Source organism: Physeter macrocephalus, chromosome 20, assembly GCF_002837175.3.
Source record: "Physeter macrocephalus isolate SW-GA chromosome 20, ASM283717v5, whole genome shotgun sequence".
NCBI lineage: Eukaryota > Metazoa > Chordata > Mammalia > Artiodactyla > Physeteridae > Physeter > Physeter macrocephalus.
In genome coordinates, this window is record NC_041233.1 from 19,412,710 (window position 1) to 19,433,804 (window position 21,095).

Here is a 21,095-nt window from a genome sequence, read left to right on the forward strand (position 1 = left end):
AGTCCCCCACTATTACTGTGTTACTGTCGATTTCCTCTTTTATAGCTGTTTGCAGCTGCCTTATGTATTGAGGTGGTCCTATATTGGGTGCATATATAATTGTTATATTTTCTTCTTGGATTGATCCCTTGATCATTATGTAGTGTCCTTCCTTGTCTCTTGGAACATTCTTTATGTTAAAGTCTATTTTATTTGATATGAGAATTGCTACTCCAGCTTTCTTTTGATACTTTAAGTATATCATGCCACTCCCTTCTGGCTTGTAGAGTTTCTGCTGAGAAATCAGCTGTTAACCTTATGGGAGTTCCCTTGTATGTTATTTGTCGTTTTTCTCTTGCTGCTTTCAATAATTTTTCTTTGTCTTTGATTTTTTCCAATTTGATTACTATGTGCCTTGGTGTGTTTCTCCTTGGGTTTACCCTGTATGGTACTCTCTGTGCTTCCTGGACTTGGGTGGCTATTTCCTTTCCCATGTTAGGGAAGTTTTCGACTATAATCTCTTCATATATTTTCTTGGGTCCTTCCTCTCTCTCTTCTCCCTCTGGGACCCCTATAGTGTGCATGTTGTTGCATTTAATGTTCTCCCAGAGATCTCTTAGGCTGTCTTCATTTATTTTCATTCTTTTTTCTTTATTCTGTTCTGCAGCAGTGAATTCCACCATTCTGTCTTCCAGGTCACTTATCTGTTCTTCTGCCACAGTTATTCTGCGATTGATTCCTTCTAGTGTAGCTTTCATTTCAGTTATTGTATTGTTCATCTCTGTTTGTTTGTTCTTTAGTTCTTCTAAGTCTTTGTTAAACATTTCTTGCATCTTCTCGATCTTTGCCTCCATTCTTTTTCCAAAGTCCTGGATCATCTTCACTATCATTATTCTGAATTGTTTTTCTGGAAGGTTGCCTATCTCCACTTCATTTAGTTGTTTTTCTGGGGTTTTATCTTGTTCCTTCATCTGGTACATAGACCTCTGCCTTTCATCTTGTCTATCTTTCTGTGAAAGTGGTTTTCATCCCACAGGCTGCAGGATTGTAGTTCTTCTTGCTTCTGCTGTCTGCCCTCTGGTGGATGAGGCTATCTAAGAGGCTTGTGCAAGTTTCCTGATGGGAGGGACTGGTGGTGGGTAGAGCTGAATGTTGCTCTGGTGGGCAGAGCTCAGTAAAACTTTAATCTGTTTGACTGCTGATGGGTGGGGCTGGGTACCCTCCCTGTTGATTGTTTGGCCTGAGGCAACCCAACACTGGAGCCTACCTGGGCTCTTTGGTGGGGCTAATGGCAGACTCTGGGAGGGCTGACACCAAGGAGTACTTCCCAGAACTTCTACTGCCAGTGTACTTGTTCCCACGGTGAGCCACAGCCACCCCCGCCTCTGCAGGAGACCCTCCAACACTAGCAGGTAGGTCTGGTTCAGCCTCCTCTGGTGTCACTGCTCCTTCCCCTGGGTCCCGATGCGCACATTACTTTGTGTGTGCCCTCCAAGAGTGGAGTCTCTATTTCCCCCAGTCCTGTTGAAGTCCTACAGTCAAATCCCACTAGCCTTCAAAGTCTGATTCTCTAGGAATTCCTCCTCCTGTTGTTGGACCCCCAGGTTGGGAAGCCTGACGTTGGGCTCAGAACCTTCACTCCAGTGGGTGGACTTCTGTGGTATAAGTGTTCTCCAGTCTGTGAGTCATCCACCCAGCAGTTATGGGATTTGATTTTACTGTGATTGCACCCCTCCTACCATCTCATTGTGGCTTCTCCTTTGTCTTTGGATGTCGGGTGTCTTTTTTGGTGAGTTCCAGTGTCTTCGTGTTGATGATTGTCCAGAAGCTAGTTGTGATTCTGGTGTTCTCACAAGAGGGAGTGAGAGCACGTCCTTCTACTCCGCCATCTTGGTTCAGGGCCCAGATTTAATTCTTAATGCTAACATATTTGTCAGGAAGGCAAATTTTAAGATATACTAGTGTACCCATTGAAACTATTATACATAATGCTTTAAAAGTACAATTGAAAATCTATAGACTGAATGTTTGTGCTCCACCTCCACCAAATCATATGTTGAAACCTAATCCTCCAAGTGATGGTATTTGGAGGTGGAACCTTTGGGAGGTGATTCAGCGAATGGGATAAGTGTCCTTAGTAAAGAGACCCTTGGGACCTCCCTTGCCACTCAAGCTATGTGAAGTTCCAGAGAGAAGATGGCAGTCCGTGAAGCAGGAGGCAGGAATGCAATCTCACCAGACATGGAATCTGACCACATCTTGATCTTGGACTTCCCAGCCTCCAGAACTGTGAGAAATACATTTCTGTTGTTTATAAGCCACCCAATCTATCACATTCTGTTACAATAGCCCAAATGGACTAAGACAGAAAATTTTCTTTAAAAAAAACTTGTACATCAGAACGTATGTAAAGCAAATATAGCAAAATGTTTATTATCATACCGTTTAAATAATATTGACTTTATATTCAAAGCACAGCCATACAATCATTCAAAGTAAAACATCAAATATTAAGGTACAAATTTGGTTAAGAGACTTTTATAATTACTCTAAAACTCCTTTGTTCTATTGTGAGAAATCATAAGAATTTTGGGAATATATATAGGACTATAAATTTTACAATGTGGCTCTGGTGCCACATGTTCCTTCATGGACTTTGTTCCAGATGAAAAGTTAGAAAACTGATTTCTCTCAATAAAATGACTACAAATGAATTTTGATGGCTGTTCTCTTGAAAGTAATTTTTTGAGCCTCTGTTAGAAGAATATCCCAATATTAATATAAAAATTAGCAGGTTTGTTTAGCAAGGAACAATATCAAATAATTGCTTTTGACGACTATGGGCTAAAAGCAAGTGCAGTGGAAAGGGAAGAACAGAAATACTAGTAAATATGAATGGTAAACCAACCGAGACTTAAGACACCTTAATTTTATTTATTGCTCTGAAAACTTGCCATTTGACCCATTACTGTATTCCCTGGTAATACAAATAGCACAAAACAGAAATACATATTTTCCTTCAAGTTCTAAGTCTCACATTACTCAAAAGTTAATGCAAGTCTTAAATTTGCTACCAAGAGTAAATAGATGCCCCAAGTATCAATTTGGGGCTGGATATCCTGCTTAAATTAGAATGGACTCTTGTTCAACATGTATGCCATTAAAACTTACTCCTTACAAGTTAAATAATACAGGGGAAGCAATCAACTGAACATAAAACGTGGAACAAGCTACAGTTCAAATGACCTGGTACCTCCCAATAAATTGATGGCATTAAAAAATTAGAGAGACTTCAGAAACATGAAAACAAAATGGTCTTTGGTTTTCAGAAACATGAAAACCAAAGACCACAAACCAGCTTTAAGAACTTATTGTTAAGTATGTTAGGTGTTCTAATGCTAGATGGTTAAATTAAAAGTCTTTACTGGTTAGAATTACATACTGAAATACATACACACACACACACACACACACACACACACACACACACGTAAAATGACATGATTTCTGAGGTTTGCTTTTAAAATACTCCAGAAAGAAAAAAAAAAAGTGTGGGTGTGTGTGAAGGAAGGTGGGGATAGGTGGAACAAAATTAGTAAAATATTGATAATTGTTAATGTTTATTATACTATACGCTCTATTTTTGTGTATGTTTTGAAATTTCCACTAAAAATAAAAATAAAAACAATTGTTTCCTCAAAGTCATGTAGTCTTTTTCAATCTTCAGAAGTCTACCAATATGTGTTACACTTTAAGAGTTTGTTATTTTTCCCTATCCTCAAATTTAGCTTAGGGCTACCTCTGTAGGAAGAAAAAGTGAGGAATGCAATAAAACCTGAGAGTATGGATTGATGCTGCAGCATAAATGTATCTTTAGGTGATGGAGAGGGAGATGTGTTGGATAATCTTGTAGGTCTCATTCATTTGAATTTGCCTCATTCCAAAAAGACACTGAGAAACCATTTTAATGGTCAGACCTGGAAATTTCTTCATCCATTTATCTAAGTCAGACATATTCACTTATAACCATATGTGACCAGACAGGGTTTTTAATGGAGCCCTTGAAGCAAGTAGATGGAAACCAAGGATATTTCAGAGACATGTTAATGCCTCGATGGAAGATCAGAATACAGTTATAAATGTACAAATGCATTTGAGTATTCTAACCAACTAGAAATGAAGAAAATAAAATTTTCATAGCTGTAGGGACTCTATAGCAGCATTCTGACTATCTTATTACATGATAGGGTAGCTGAGTCAAAAACATTAAGCTCTTTACAACATCTAGATTACATGCACTTATTGGTGAAAGCACTTTATGAGTTAGAATGTCAATGATGTATGCTGTATAATAAATGGTTGTGGTATTAAAACTGTAGTAGAAAGGGAATACTGAGAATTTTTTTTTATAATATTAGTAAATTCTGACTCTGCCCTTGGTCATGTTAGTGACCCTTGATATATGTTTGTTCCAGTATATGCTCATGACCAGAGCACCTAGACAGAATTCAAAGAAAAATTAATTTTCTCACAGGTACACTGATTTCAGAAATATTTTGTAGCACTTTATAGTCTACAATGTATTTACATATAAATTATGGAACTCGATCCTAAATAAAAACTTTAGAGATTCATAGCACAGGTTTTATGAGTACTATTTTGCAGATAAGCAAACTGAGACCCTAAGAAGACTGGCCAGAATCAGTTCCAAATTCCAAATGTCAACTGGCATATGCAATAAAAAGTATGTGTCATTCTCTAAATTATTCTAGAAAAACATTTTGGATTTACCGAATTTATTTTCTAAAACTCTTAGTCCACATGTTCCCATATCTGGTCTTTATGTAATTTTCAGTTATCATCAAAGCTGTTGATTCCATTGCCTTCTAAGACCATTTGCAAAGATTTTGCCACTGTCCAGACCATCTGAATAGAAATCCATGTTGCTATTGTCAGTGCCTAATTTTGCTAATCATTTTACAAAATATTTAAGAATACATCATGGTTCTTTGAGGCCTAATAACAAGAAGATGTTTGCAAAAATTAAAGTCTCACAAAACTGAAGAAAGTTGAGAACCAAATTCAAACAAAATTCAAATGTGTTGAACTCTTGATGTTATTCCCCGAACTTGACCTACAGAAGCAGCTGATGGCTGTACCATCCCTCCAGTTGCTCAGCCCATAAAACTAGCAGTCATCTTTAATTTCTCTCTTTATCTCATACCTTCACTTCTAATCCATTAAAAAACTCCTATTGGTTTTACCTAAACATAAATCTAGAATCTAACCAATTCTCACCACTTCCACTGCTACCATACTGGCCCAAGCCACAATCATCTCTCTTGACTGGTATTATAACTTCCTTACTGGCTTCCCTTACTACTCCTTACTACTCTTGTCCCTTTAGAGTATATTCCCTCTCTGACTTCATCTCCAATTTCTCTCCCGCTTGCTCTCTCCACTCTAAGACTGACTGGTCTTTTTTCTAGTTAATGAACACACTATCTACTCCCACATGAGGGCCTTTGCACTGGTCACTCCCCATACATATTTAAGGTTAACAACCTCATCTCCTTCAAGGGTTGTTCAAGCCACTTTCTTAGTGGCCCTAACCATCCTATTTAAAACTATAATCCACCTCACCCCTTCCACTCTTAATCTTTCTTACTTTTCTATAGTACACACTACCTAATAATATACTACTTATGTTTGTTTATTATTGCCCATCTTACCCCTTCAGAATGTAAGCTTAGATCTTTGTTTTGTATACTGATATACTCTAAGTGTCTGGAACCATGTCTAGGACTTAGTCGGTACCCAAACTGTTAAATAAATGAAATCTCTGAGAACAACCCATTGTTAAGATATCAGTATATCCACTTTAAGCCCTGATTTTCTAAGTTTATATATGGCAATTCAGTTTCATATTAGACTGAAATTTGCCATTATATAAGTAAGATTGGATTTATTTACCCAATTTAAACAAAATATGTCAAGCTATTTGAAGTACTATTGGTACAATTTTTAAAAAGTCTTTAGATATATGACACTACATTCCATAAGTATATAAATCATTAAGGCCCTAGATTCATTGGGGAAATTTAAGTTGTCCGGAAGTTTACGGTTTTTTCTGTATGTGGTGTTAAGTGCAAAAGAATTTGCTAAATACATAATGTAGTATAATTTTGCTTCTTTTGAAAGGCAAGTAAGAAATAATCATCCGGCTGTAGTCAACAAGTAAAAGGAGAATAAACTTTAAAAAGTACCCAGCAAATTACTAAAATCTTTTAGAATATAAGGTTTTATTTTTCTCTGGAGAGATTACTCTATGTCTTGGGAGTGATTTCTGTAGCCTCAAGTATTCAGTCTGGTTTAGCATTGCACTATTTTATTTTCGGATTTCTCTACTAGCCTCTTGAGTGGTCTTCCCTCTTCAGGCACTTCATTACCTTGAACCATGATAGACCTGGTGGTGATAGTGGCTTAAGAGCTAGTGCCAAAGTAGGAGCCACACAGAGGGCCTGGAGTCAGACCCAATCCAAGAATGGCTACTGATTACTACTGAGGAAGAGATCAATAATCAGCATTAAGAGAAAATATCAATTTTGAGATCCAAAAGGTGAATGTGAGTCAGAACTATGGAGCAAAATAAGATCAGAAGCCAAGGTACCAGGAAAATGTCTAGAAACTAAGGGCAAGGTGTGTGACGCAGCAGCAAATGTTATTCACCATAATTGATCCAAGAAGATTTCTCCCAGGAAAAGCAAAGTGAGAGAACTACATTCTCAGTGGGCTCATCCGTGCTTCTGTCAGGGAATGAGAGAAGAATAAGAAACACAAAGTTGATGGGGCCTCCGGCCATCCTAGAGCAGCCCTCTGCAGCTGTTAGGCAAAACAAACATCGGATTAGCTACTTCCCTTGGAGAAGCAAGGATGGTGAAGAGAAAAATCAGAGCCTTTCAAGCAACAGAGATATGATAGAGGAGTTATAAATATGATTCCCTTTAGTCTTTTTTTAATAGATACAAGTTGCCAAGCCCTATTTGGGATGTTAGATGATGAAAGTTGTAATATGCCAAAGGGAATATTCAAACCTATATTTACTATTCTCATAACATTTACGGTTTAACTATGAAGACAAGAGATGTCTACATGAAAAGTGAAGATCACTTGCTGACCATGTGAGTATTTCCGCTTCCCAGTTTCTTGCCTTATAACACACATTTTTTAAGAACACTTTCTCCAAAACTGTAACCAATCTCACTGGCCAAGGAACTTTTCAGGGATCAATCCCATGTACCCAAGACTAGCATTACATAACCAGTTTATCCTACATCAAATGTACCTGCGACCCCCACAAAACTGTATTTATTCAATAAATCTTTATTGAGCATCTATAATATGCCAAGTGCTATTGCAGGTTTCAGGGAAACTGAAGTAGACAAAACATTGTCTGTCCTCATAGAATCTATATCACAATGTCATAGATGTATATGTCCTCTCTTCCTACTAGGAGAAAATTTATTATTTTTATTCATTCCCTTACAGTACATTTTTTAAACCAAGTTGTCCATCAGAGTCTGTTGATAAGTGTAGCCTCTTCCATCCCCTTGAATCAAAATCTTGGGGGAGGGATTGGGAAATTTATCTTTTTAACAAGCTCTCCGGGGGGCTTTATACACATTGATAGCATGAATAATTTGGGAGGAAACTGCCCTATTAATGGCATACTACCTGAGGAATTGGATGATGTCTATGGGATCCCTTTTGATTATCATGACTGTTACCAAGCTTTTCATCCTTAGAAGATATGAAAGCTCTCCAGGGTTTTCCACAGCCAATTCATCTAAGACTAACACTTTTATTTTTTTATAAAATTACCATTTATTTTTAAACAAAATGGTTTTCTCTGTGGGGCAGATGTTACCATATTCTGCTCTGGGGAAGAAAATAATCAAACATTAATTACTAGTTATGGTCCACTAGATACTCATTTTAAAGATAAAGTTGAGATGATGGAAATTTAGGAACTCTTCTCATCAAAGAAGGCAAGACTGAAAGTATCTCAGAAATCCACTGGAAACAATATAAAAAATATTCATTGAAGTAGTTCTTTGTGAGTAAATGAAAGTGAGTATACTCAATATTCAATACTAAATAACATGCAATACCAGCAAATACAGTAAAGTTGATATTATTCAAATAACAGCTAACACAGGCTTATTATGTGCCACTTACTATTCTAAGTACTTCACAGATATTTAGATGACTTAATTCTCAAACCCTCTATGAAACGGAATTTTGTTATTATGCCCATTTTGTAGAAGAGAAAACTAATGCATAGAGAAGATAAGTAACCTAGTGAAGGTTACAGAGTTGGTAAAGTACAGCCAGGATTTGAACGTAGGTGCAAAAATTCATCCTCTTAACCATTAGACTAAGCTTCTCCTCTTTAGTTTTTATGATTCTTGTTAGAAGACTCATTCCAAAGAAGTTTTTGAAAACCTATTCTAGAAATCAAGAATTTTATTTTATTACAGCTTCCCTGACACAATGACTTAGGATAATTTTCATTTGGCTCATTTTAAAGTGAAGATAACAATGTTGTTGAAGCAGGATCATCTAGCAGTTAGAGGTGTAAGCTAAGAGAGCTATGGTTCTAAATCTCAGTTCTGCCACTTGCTTGCTATATGACCTTGAGCAAGTTACCTTTCCAAGTCTCAGTTTCCTCATCTTCAAAATGAAGGTTATGATGGGACCTACATCATAATATTGTTTAAAGATAGAATAAGAGAGCCCATTTAAAGCACTTAGAAAGTGCTCAATAAATATTACTAGTGTAATAAATAGTAACAGCATCAATAAACTGAACCAGATGATCTCTTGATTCTTGTACTCACACTAAATATGGCTTATTTCTCTTCTAATTAAAAAAATAAAATGACAGCAACCAAAACAACAAACCAAGTCATAAGCCATGAAACCAATTATGTCTTTTGTGGGAAAACCAGAAAGGTTACTGGACACATTAGTTTATCTGTCATTAGTTATCCTCTCTACTCCAAAATGTATGTATTCTAGCATCCTGAGACACCTTGTATAATATAATCACTGTGACTCCAAGAGGTCAAATGGGCAGGCAGTTAATGCTTCTCTGTGAAAAGCTCAATAATTCATTTTATAAATTTCAGTTCAAAGCTATGTTGAGGTTAAGAAAAATTGACATTCGGTCTGTGAACTTAATGTCAAGCTCAAGAAAAACTCTGGGTAGCGCATGTTTAGCGATTAAGTGGATGCAGACAATAAAGACGTTGCCAAATTGTAAAACAAGACTTGGAAATTACAGAAAATGTTGCTAGTTATTGATTACGGTGACCATTCATTTCCTACTGAGCCACCCAAAAGAATCATTCATTTTCCAGCAGAAAGCCTGCTCATTTGCAAGATAAAAGAGAGACATTTCTGCACATGCCCATAATGTTCTTCACCACTGGGGGCAGCTTTACATAAGACTGCATTCACTAAAACCAAAGCAACAGTCCGAGCAGCTTTCAGAATGACAGTCTGCAGAAGTGAGCTGAGCGTGTGCACGGTACGGGGCTCTCCTGCCTTCTGGGCTCCAACGCAGCGCTGTGGCTGAAGTGGGTGCTCGCCACCAGAAATGCTGGGCTATGGGATACAGATGTGGCAGCTCAGGTAGCCTCATGTTGCCTGGAGGAATACATCTTGCTTTCCGATAAGAAGAAATTGTAGAAGCCAGTTTTTTTTTCTTTTTTTTTTTTACACTCCCCCACACAAAAAAAACTGTAAAGATGCAAAAACGTAATATTCATGAAGATCCTATTACCTAGGAAGATTTTGATGTTTTGCTGCAAATGCGGTGTTGGGATTTATTTGTTCTTGGAGTGTTCTGCGTGGCTGGCAAAGAATAATGTTCCAAAATCGGTCCATCTCCCAAGGGGTCCAATTTTTCTTCCTGGGTGTCAGCGAGCCCTGACTCACTACAGTGCAGCTGACAGGGGCTGTCATGCAAGTGGCCCCCTAAGCCAAAGCAAAGACCTAAGGACGACCTTTGAACAATACAAAGGATGGGTATGTTTTGTCATTTTTCTTCTTTTCTTCTTAAAAAAACAAAAACAAAAAATCCACTAATCTGTATATTAATTCTGCCTTAATTATTGTAGAGATTACCTTGCTCTGCTCTAAGACTATAAATTCGATTGCTTAGTTGCCATGTTTCCTTGCTTAACTATTAAAAAAAAAAAAAGCCTAAAGACAATTCTCTTTAAATTATAAGGAGATGATATTTGATGTTAAATGTTTTTATCTAGATTTAAATTTTTAAAAAAGAAAATACTTGCTTATTTTTGCTTGATTAAAAAATAAATGAATTCTTTTTTTGGGGGGATAACTTTTCTAAGTTGTTTTTATTTCCAGGTTTCAATGTAATTAGGCTACTGAGCGGATCAGCTGTAGCACTGGTTATAGCCCCCACTGTCTTACTGACAATGCTTTCTTCTGCCGAACGAGGATGCCCTAAGGGCTGTAGGTGTGAAGGCAAAATGGTATATTGTGAATCTCAGAAATTACAGGAGATACCCTCAAGTATATCTGCTGGTTGCTTAGGTTTGTCCCTTCGCTATAACAGCCTTCAAAAACTTAAGTATAATCAATTTAAAGGGCTCAACCAGCTCACCTGGCTGTACCTTGACCATAACCATATCAGCAATATTGATGAGAATGCTTTTAATGGAATACGCAGACTCAAAGAGTTGATTCTGAGTTCCAACAGAATCTCTTATTTTCTCAACAATACCTTCAGACCTGTGACAAATTTACGGAACTTGGATCTGTCCTATAATCAGCTGCATTCTCTGGGATCTGAACAGTTTCGGGGTTTGCGAAAGCTGCTGAGTTTACATTTACGATCTAATTCCCTGAGAACCATCCCAGTGCGAATATTCCAAGACTGCCGCAACCTGGAACTTTTGGACCTGGGATATAACCGGATCCGAAGTTTAGCCAGGAATGTCTTTGCAGGCATGATCAGACTCAAAGAACTTCACCTGGAGCACAATCAATTTTCTAAGCTCAATCTGGCCCTTTTTCCAAGGTTGGTGAGCCTTCAGAACCTTTACTTGCAGTGGAATAAAATCAGTGTCATAGGACAGACCATGTCCTGGACCTGGAGCTCATTACAAAGGCTTGATTTATCAGGCAATGAGATCGAAGCTTTTAGTGGACCTAGTGTTTTCCAGTGTGTCCCAAATCTGCAGCGCCTCAACCTGGATTCCAACAAGCTCACATTTATTGGTCAAGAGATTTTGGATTCTTGGATATCCCTCAATGACATCAGTCTTGCCGGGAATATATGGGAATGCAGCAGAAATATTTGTTCCCTGGTAAACTGGCTGAAAAGTTTTAAAGGACTGAGGGAGAATACAATTATCTGTGCCAGTCCCAAAGAGCTGCAAGGAGTAAATGTTATCGATGCAGTGAAGAACTACAGCATCTGTGGCAAAAGTACCACGGAGAGGTTTGATCTGGCCAGGGCTCTCCCAAAGCCGACGTTTAAGCCCAAGCTCCCCAGGCCGAAGCATGAGAGCAAACCCCCTTTGCCCCCCACAGTGGGAGCCACGGAGCCTGGCCCAGAGACCGATGCTGACACTGAGCACATCTCTTTCCATAAAATCATCGCAGGGAGCGTGGCCCTTTTCCTGTCTGTGCTTGTCATCCTTCTCGTTATCTATGTGTCGTGGAAGCGGTACCCTGCCAGCATGAAGCAGCTGCAGCAGCGCTCCCTCATGCGAAGGCACAGGAAAAAGAAAAGACAGTCCCTAAAGCAAATGACTCCCAGCACCCAGGAATTTTATGTAGATTATAAACCCACCAACACGGAGACCAGCGAGATGCTGCTGAATGGGACGGGACCCTGCACCTATAACAAATCGGGCTCCAGGGAGTGTGAGGTATGAACCATTGCGATAAAAGCGCTCTTAAAAGCTGGGAAATAAGTGGTGCTTTATTGAACTCTGGTGACTATAAAGGGAATGTGGTGCCCCTCTCCCTACCCCTCTCCCTCTCACTTTGCTGGCAAGGTCCTTCCCTGTCCGTTTTAGTACATTCATAATACTGGTCATTTTACTTTCATACATAATTAACCCATTGAAATTTAAATACCACAATCAATGTGAAGCTTGAACTCTGCTTTAATATAATGCCTATTGTGTAAGACCCTTTATTGATTCCATTAATGTCACACTTGTTTTAAGATAAAACTTCTTGCATAAGTAATCCTTCACATCGGCTGTTATTCTCCTTCTGGCAAGACCAAATCTATAGTTCTAGAAGGTTTGCAGTTCATTGGCAAATCAAGGAAAAAGTGAATGATCCCAGGTACTTGGAGCCTGAACTGATTCTAGGAGAGGGCTTGATTATAGACCATTTAGGGACAGCCTTAAAACAATGCCTAGCTTAAAAAGAAAACTGCAGGAAACTATCGAAAGATGGTGCTCTGTTAAAGCAGCACCACGAGCAGTTTCCAGAGGTGTTTGAATTACAATAAAGCAAGCTGAGGGAAAACTGCTGAAGGGTTAAAATGCTGCAAGTAGACAACTGCAAAATGTGAGGAGACAGTAAAAATACAAAGTTTTAGACCTGAAGCCTTGTCTCTGAAACTCATCTCTGTAAAATCAGACTAGAGGTTTCACCGTCAATTTCTTCTAGCCTCCACACTTCCAAAATAAGTAAATAAATGAATAAATAAACACATAAAATAGGCAGGAGGCAGATTTTTCCACTGCTCCTCACCTTAAGGAGTTTTCAGAGATGAGGCTTTTGCAAATGGGAATGCAGCTTGCTAAATGCATGTGGTTGGAAGCTTACCAAAATTTCTCTTTCCAGCTCTTTTAAGGACCCTAATGTAGGGAGTGGAATTATGAGCTCTGTCTGTTCTTCTGTTTGGGATTTGTCAGGCTGTCCTGTTGTGTTCCACTCTATGCCCTGCACACACACCAGTCCCCTGATGACTGACACTTCATTCAGAGGTGTAAAGAGAACACATTCCAAGACACGCTTTCCACCACCGACAGCCTCGCTGAAAAGGATAGTTTTGACAACACCTTAATAAACGTATAAAATAAATCTTACAGGACAAAAGACCAACACCATGGCAGTTGTCTTTTGCTTTTCTATTGCTGATGTTACAGTGTCCCCTTGTTCATCTATATTGTGAACTCCATTCATCAGTATGATTCTGTACAGACCCTGTTGGCAATCTGCAAGCTGCATGCATGTTTTTATGTCGGTGGTGAAAGTTTATTGCCTGCAGCACAAATATCACAGCTTCTGTATTTAAGCAACTTTGACCACAGTTCACTTAGATTTTAGAAAAATGTCTCTAGCCAGTATTCTCTTTCATCCTCCAAAAAGAAGAATTCTATTATAGGAGCAAAAATCAGGAATTGAAACATTGAGCCCGTTTCATTTAATTTGGCTTGTCAAGCTTTACATCTTTAACCATGCCCCTGTTCTTTCAAAACAGAATCACTGCAGCAAAAAAGAAAAAGTAAATGGCTATTTTTACCGGCATTTTTATATAGTTTGGAGGCTTTTCATATTCTGAGAGGAAAAATCTAGGCAAGTCACCATGAGATATAATTGCAAAGAAGCCAGATTATAAAAACATACTTCTGTAAGCAATAAAGAAAAAGGAACCTCGAAAGTAGATTTCTCAAGGAACTGTACTTTGATTTTGATTAAATCTTAAAATAGATACCAGTTCAGAAAAGCATCATAGCTACAATATATTTGTTCATGAATAACTGTTGGATATACATTTATTAATGGCAAATAGTCACGGATTCCCAACTGATTAATAATGCAGATATTTCCTTACCATGAATTGGATGACTGAAACTACTGCGATGTTTTTCACTGAAGTTGTAATTTCACATTTTTCATAAAATGTCAGTAAATACATATTCCATCTAAAAACACAATTTTCTTTGGTCAGCCTCATTTTTACCTGTACTGAAGATGATTGTTTTAATTAAATGCAGTGTTAAAGTGAAAAAGCCCATTTTTATTCTTTGACTTGACCTTCTGCCTCATTTGTCATGGATACCAAATAAATTTAGGCAAGGCATATTTATATTTAAATTTTGAAACTCTTGCAAATACTTGATGCCGCGGTACTGCTAGTATATACAAAATATGTTTGCTGTATTAAAAGTGTTCCTAAAATTCAAAGCCACTTGGTGTGTTAAGATTACATGAATGACCAAAATTTTGAAGGTTGGTCATTTTTTAATGCCTAACTTTAACTACATATAAATTTAATAATAGAGAAGAACCAAAATAAAATCCCTTAGATTGTAAAAGCAATTGTGATTCAGTACATGGAATTACAAAAAAAAAAAAGTATTTTCCCTTTCTTTGGGAATGAAGCTTCATTTAGCTCTCAGTACATAATTCTTGTAGGTGAGACAATCACTACTTCACCACTATAAATTTAACAAAGCCAACTGGTGAATGAATGTTCTCCTGCACTTTTTGGACTGCATACCATAAATCTAATCTCATAAGTATTTAAAAACTCACTGCATATTAGAAAAATATAATTGATATTTCATTTTCTATTCCAAATTTATATTAAGTGTCTGACTTTCCTCAAAGGTGACAACAGTTAAATAAACAGCCTGACCTGTTGAAATACACAGCAGAGATGCATCAATGCAGAACGGATTCAGTCTTTGAATGCTTTACCAGAGAGAGAGGAAATACAGTTTAGTCTCTGAACTGTATGGGTTTTATCCCCCAATTTTTATGAGCCCCGGTATGCATAGTGCTACTGCAGCACAGAGTTAATAGTCCAAGTGCCAGAGTCTTCCAAGCAATAATTATGCAAGATATATTCCTTTTAAATGAGTTTATATTTTCCAAGGATGTTGACATTACATCTTTTCAAAGAATTTAAACCATTTTTTCTTGATTCGGTGAGTCAACTGCCTATATAGACAAACAGGCAATAGACTGTATTTCTGTGGAGCATCAGTGACCTCCAGTGGCTGGTTAGACTAACCACAGCTATTCAAACATTTTATTTAGTTTTTTATCCTGAACCCTTATGTAAATGTGGTTTACAACATATGGTTTCCAATCCATGAATCAGATTTTAATTTTATTTAGTTCATCTCCCTTGGAAACATAGTTATAGTACAAGTTTTTAATTTTGTATAACAAATTTTGTATATTGACTTATTTAGTAATGCCCAGAGGCCATAGAACTCGAACTAAGGGCTAGAAATAGGTGTCCAAAGATGAAGAGCAAGTAATAATGCAACAAAAATCGATAAGAAATATTTTTTAAGTATTTATGATCATCGACATTGGCCAAATATTCTGATATTTTCATTAAGTGAGAATATTTTCCATAGGCAGGATACTGAAATGTAACTTAAGTTGGGGAAAACAAATTTCAATATTAATACTGAAAGAACCAGCATCAGTTATTTACCAGTCAGGAGTGTCTGAGCTGTGCAGTGAGGGAGGCCTCCCCATCCAGCTCTAGAACTCTCCAGTTTGTTATCATGCCAGTGACCTGTGCTTTGCCCCAGTGCTCTCTCCCTCCCTCCCCCTTTTCAGTCAGCTGAACACTGTTCTATTAGGCTCTCTGACAATGATGTTACAGTCTAAGAGGTGATGATTCATAGATAATGAAATTATGCTCTCCTTCTGGGGAAGGATAATGCAGAGTCAGATTTGTAGATTTGGCAAGGAGTTTTAGGATGCTGTAGGTGCATGAAATACCTTCTCTTCCCTTGACATTTACCAAGAAGAGAACTTAACTAGTTTATTTAAAGTGTGGATTAGACTAGCATCAGAAACAGCATCAGGCCATGAAGCCTAAGACAAAATGAGTTCCAGACATGACAAATGAGAACTGAGCCATGAGAAATGAAAAATTCAAAAACTGTGTTGCCTCCTTTATTCCCTTTTCCCTGGATTCTCATTAGAATCTGGATTTTATGCAAACCCATGGAATTTTGCTATACTTGTATTCTCTTAGCTACCTACATCAAAAATCAGAGACAGCTGGAATAAACCATGAACACAAAAAGTAATATAGTGGATTTTAATTACAAATGTTGTAAGAGAAACAGAACTGATGAAAGCCAAATAGGTTGTATTAAATGACTCTTGAAAACTAATAAGATAATACACAGGTGAAAGTAAGACTTTCTAGAATCTAACCATAATAGCCTGTAGAATTGGACCCACTTTTGCCTACTCTTCAAAATCATTGTTGATTTTTGCACAGTTGGGTAGAATACAGTAGAAATATTACAGAGAAAATCTACATAAAAAGAGATTATGATTCTTTTGATTTCAGGAACACATCATGGCCATGTAAATAATAGAGTATGGGCCTTAGATTCAAATTTCTCTGACACTTGCAAATCAAATAATCCCGAGGAAATTCCTTAGCTTTTCTGAACTTGAAGTTACCCATCTGTAAAATGGGCAAAATTATTGACTTCACATGGTTACTGGGAGGACAAAATGTGAGCAACACTTTGTAAACTCTAAAATGGCAACTATCTATTATTTTCAAAAAGCATTTAGTGAGATACTCAGCTATGTTTGCCAGCGTTCTATGTTTGGCCTGGGTTAAAAAGACATTACTAACCTCTATGTAACAGAAGCCTAAATCCACTTTACATTAATATGAATTCTGAGACTTGGCAGTGAGTCTATAACTTAATTTGTCTTTGACGTTTATTTTCCATAAAAACAGTTTCTTCCACCCCATATCAATAATGACCGCAATGTACAATAAACATAAATAGACACCAACCAGAGATTATCAAACTAAATCAAAATTCTAACTGGGTTCCAAAAAAGATCATTATAGAAAAGTTTTTCAATTAACATAGGTTACTTGCCCTGCCCCTCTTCAGTATCACTATTTTGAGCCCTTGTCGACTGTACACCTTATAAATATAACATTTATGGCAAGATAACATCATTATTGAGCAAAAAGTAATTGCTTTTAACATGTTACAGTGGGATTAGCACATATTCCAGATATCGATTACATGACATCTACTCTGTTGTTTCTTTTTTTCCCCCAATGAAAGATTATCCAAAATTTCCTCCTAGTATAGAAATTACTATTGACTTTACCAGTTATTACTGTTGAAAATCACCAGATTTTTAAAAAGTAGCATAAAAATACAAAGGCTTTTTTATGAGTTATAACCTATTCATTTATGCAAAATTAAATACTTAAGAGTACTCTTTTTGGGCCTTTCATCAAAAAAATGACCAGTGTAATCAAAAATCTCTCTCTATTGGATGTAGCTTTTCTTACCAAGTATGATGTAGCAGACGTATTTCCAAAATTCTTATAATTTAAGTAGAAACCCATCCTCTTTGATAGCTGAGTTCCTATGAAATCTCTTGAGAACAGAGAGAGGATGATGGTTTTTCAGTGGAAAAAGCATTTTTTAATTTTATTCTGCTTTACCTTCATACGATTTTTGGTATATGTTCTTGAGTTAGGTCTCCTGAACATGTGAGGAGAATTTCAGGAACACAGAGAGAGCAAGACTATCTGGGTCACAATGTAAGACCAAGCAGAGGGAATCTATTTAACAACTGTACTTTCTAATAGCAGAAACTCCATATGCAATAATAATCTATTTTATTGAAAAAAAAGAGAAAAAAAGAAAAAGAGCTTCTCTCTTAACCTATCCAGCAAATGGTGTAATGCAAATTGATAACTTTTTTGATAATTCTTTATACCTTATTTTCAGGGACTCCCATTTCCCCCTGACCCAAGAAAAAATTTCAGTTATTCTTTTATCCCACTCTTAAATTGTTGTTCTCTACTTCCTATGTCACACAGAAAAGGTCTTGCCTCATATAAATCAACACAATTGGTCATCTTACCCCAAGGAGCATCCTATCTTCAATTAAAAAAGTTAGACCATAAAACAAAATGTAAGTCTGGCTGACCCTTCCCCCTTTTCCCTACAGCTTACAAACCACCTCTACAGTATCTTTTGATTTGCAGTGGAAGAAAGAAGAAATATAGTTGAATTAACAATTAAATAACTCCTAGAAACAAAACATAAGACTTTATGAATGGGAATACTCAACTATATGTCATCAATCAAAAACACATATCAACAATCAGAATTTTGTCTTGCAGGGATGAAATGTAAATTTTGGGGGCCTCACGAATAAAATGATAAGGCAAAGACCACATTTAGCAAAGGCAATTTCTATTAAAGCTTCATTGCACTAATTACGTCTATCCAGGGTGTAAAATACATTTTGCCAGTAAAGAACAAAGGACTTCAGTTAAGAATAAATCCTTATTCAGCACTCTTGGGGCTCAAACTTATTGATGAAGTGGGGGTAAAAAAGAAAATGTTTTCAGACAGTGACGCTACAGTACAATGAAGCTATACTATCCAGTGGTGTTCATGGCTTCAACTGGGTGGTCCACACATGTAGCTAAAAAGTGCTTCTTGTCATTAAGTTTGATCTGTTGTACTCTCTGAAAGAAGGAACATGATTTTTGATGCGGTCAACCACCATCTCACAAGAGTGTTTAAAGGAAACTTGTAGGACATAACCATGTTGATCTTGAAGTAGCTGAGTGACTTTAAAGTCTCTGATAAACCTGTGATAACTTACCACAGTGAAAGAAGTTTAAAAACTAACTTGGCACTTTAGGATCAGTGTTGGCTTGTTTTTCATCAATTGATGAAAGGGATTCTGCACAATTTTTATGAAATTTTTTATGAAAGGGATTCTGCACAATTTGTATGAAATTTTAAAGTTAAAAGGTATAAATATTTGGTTGGAGTACTGCCATTTACCCTAAGGAAGGTTAGGTAACATCACTGAATTATAATTAAAATGGAATAATTAAAGATCTGTTTAATATGGCACAGGACATATTATATACATAAGTATTTTATGTTTTCCACCAAGCTAGACATGTTTTAGATGCTTAGGGAAAAAAAAGAATCCATGTCCTTCCTATAGGATTATTCACATTTTATCACGTATTTGTTTATGTCTATGTGTATTTTTGTGTACTTGACTTTTTATGTGCCAGGAATGTGTATATAGTTTTTTTTTCAATATAAGAACAGAGTCCTTATATTGACTCTGTTCTTTGATAAATATCATCCATTAACCTTAAATCTTGTCCCTCTTTATAGGACTGCCCTAAAATAATTCATACCCTACCCACACAAGGCTTCTCAAGCCAAATTATACACCTCCAGCTCCATTAGGAAATGATTTCCAGTAATTTACCATTAGGATATCCCTCTCCTAGTTAAATTCTGATCTGCTAGTGCAGTCATCTTCCCAGCCTGTGGCACTCACTCCACCCTATTTTATGTCGTTAAAAGGCAACATGCACTTAGTCCCATGGACTTGTACAGGGAGGACTGAGTAGTAAAATGTAAAAATCTACATATATTTTTATGGGCTTCACTTTGGTTGTTTTTATGGTTGAAAACACAGAGATGTGTGGGGTCTTAGTTTACACGGAAATGCAAAACCATTAAGCTAGCTATAAATTAAAAAGAAAAGGTTAAGATAGACAAAAAAAAAGAGAGTCTAAAGATCATGTTATTTATTTCTTAATCTTAAAAATAATACTAAATAATGAACATCCTGTATTTCACTTTCCTGACATCTGTTTTACCCTCCACGTTTCCCATCATATTCTCAAATTTAAGCTTCACATTTCTTACATTTTCCCACTTCTAACACAGAGGTTTCTTTTGTTTGTTTTTTAGTTGTTTTGTTTTGTTTTCTGCCTGCAGATCTTTTCCCAATGCTTTTGTTGTATCACTTTGCCTGCTTTCCTAGACTCCCCACTCAAATTTTGATCCTGTCAGAAAGTCACAGGGTAATTCATCAGTTTTGTGATTGGAGTGATCAAACGGACTGGGTGTGTCTCTAGAGTGCAATCTAGTTAAGTCTGGGATGTGTGCCTTCTGTCTTCCCTGCCTCCATTCCCATGCCTTGTCTCCACTTAGGATTATCCATACTGAAATTCCTCCATCCAGTGCTACCTAGGGCTCTCTTGGTTCCTTACTCCTTACCCAATATGTACCCCAGATCTCAACTAGCATCATTATCGATTCCAAGGACACTTACACCTAAATGGGGATAAAAACCTCTTGCTAAAGGTGAGAAAGTCATATACTAAGAGCAGGGGTTATGCTTCGAGGGCAAAAGTGCTTTGCAAGCACCTCTGAAATCATCCTACATAGATACCTCTATATTTTTCTCAAACATGAAGTTGGGCCTTCTCAAAGGAACCAAGGCAGGACAAATAATCCATGTTTCATTCAGTAAACTATAGTTTGAGAACTCTCTTCAGTGAATTACCATTATACTCAGGATTTCTCCTTAGTTTTTCTCCACGGAGAGACAATACTGTATACAATAAAGAACATGGGCTATGGATCCAGGATGAACCAGTTTGAATTCTGGTTCTGGGACTTAATAACTGCAAAACCTTGAGTGTTAGCTTCTTCATCTTAAAAATAAAAATGTGTAAAATAATATAATCATCACAGGATTGTCACAATAGGGCAAAGAACCAGCATTTCTTGAATATTTTTATGTACTTTGTTTTGGCACATTGCATATATTATTTAATTTAATTATTTAATTTAATACTCATAAAGTTCCTATGATGATTAAATAAGATGACTTAGATGAAATCACTTAGTATAAAGCTTGGTACATAATTATAACCTTCTCCTTCCCTTTATTAGCTCTAATTGCTAAAAATTTCAGTATAACAGAATGCTTTAATAGCTGTATTCCACTATCTATTTTACATGCAATAACAAACAGATACCTGGCAGACTTTCAAGAAATAGAATCTTAACTGCCATAAGCTCAGGGGCAACTGGGCACATGATTAATACTGAAGAGTAATGTGGTACATAAGAGCAAAATCCTAAACCTCCCATCAACGCCCAACTACATCTCTACCTTTATTTCCACATTATTCCCCATGGTCTAACACTGGCCAGTTATTGAAGTGCTTTCCTACCTCTGTGCTTTTG

At 36.9% G+C, this 21,095-nt stretch overlaps 2 protein-coding genes across 11 annotated transcripts in view; one reads left to right on the forward strand and one right to left on the reverse strand.

Moving 5' to 3' along the window:
• CTNNA3 (catenin alpha 3) overlaps nucleotides 1-21,095 on the reverse strand; it is a 1,750,900-nt gene that overhangs the window by 954,566 nt on the left and 775,239 nt on the right. The window lies entirely within an intron of this gene.
• The window catches only part of LRRTM3 (leucine rich repeat transmembrane neuronal 3), a 207,979-nt gene that overhangs the window by 16,327 nt on the left and 170,557 nt on the right, over nucleotides 1-21,095 (forward strand). Inside the window, exon 3 of the mRNA XM_055081199.1 lies at nucleotides 10,417-11,948. Coding sequence (XP_054937174.1) covers nucleotides 10,417-11,948 — 1,532 coding nt within the window. The remainder of the gene's footprint in view (nucleotides 1-10,416; nucleotides 11,949-21,095) is intronic.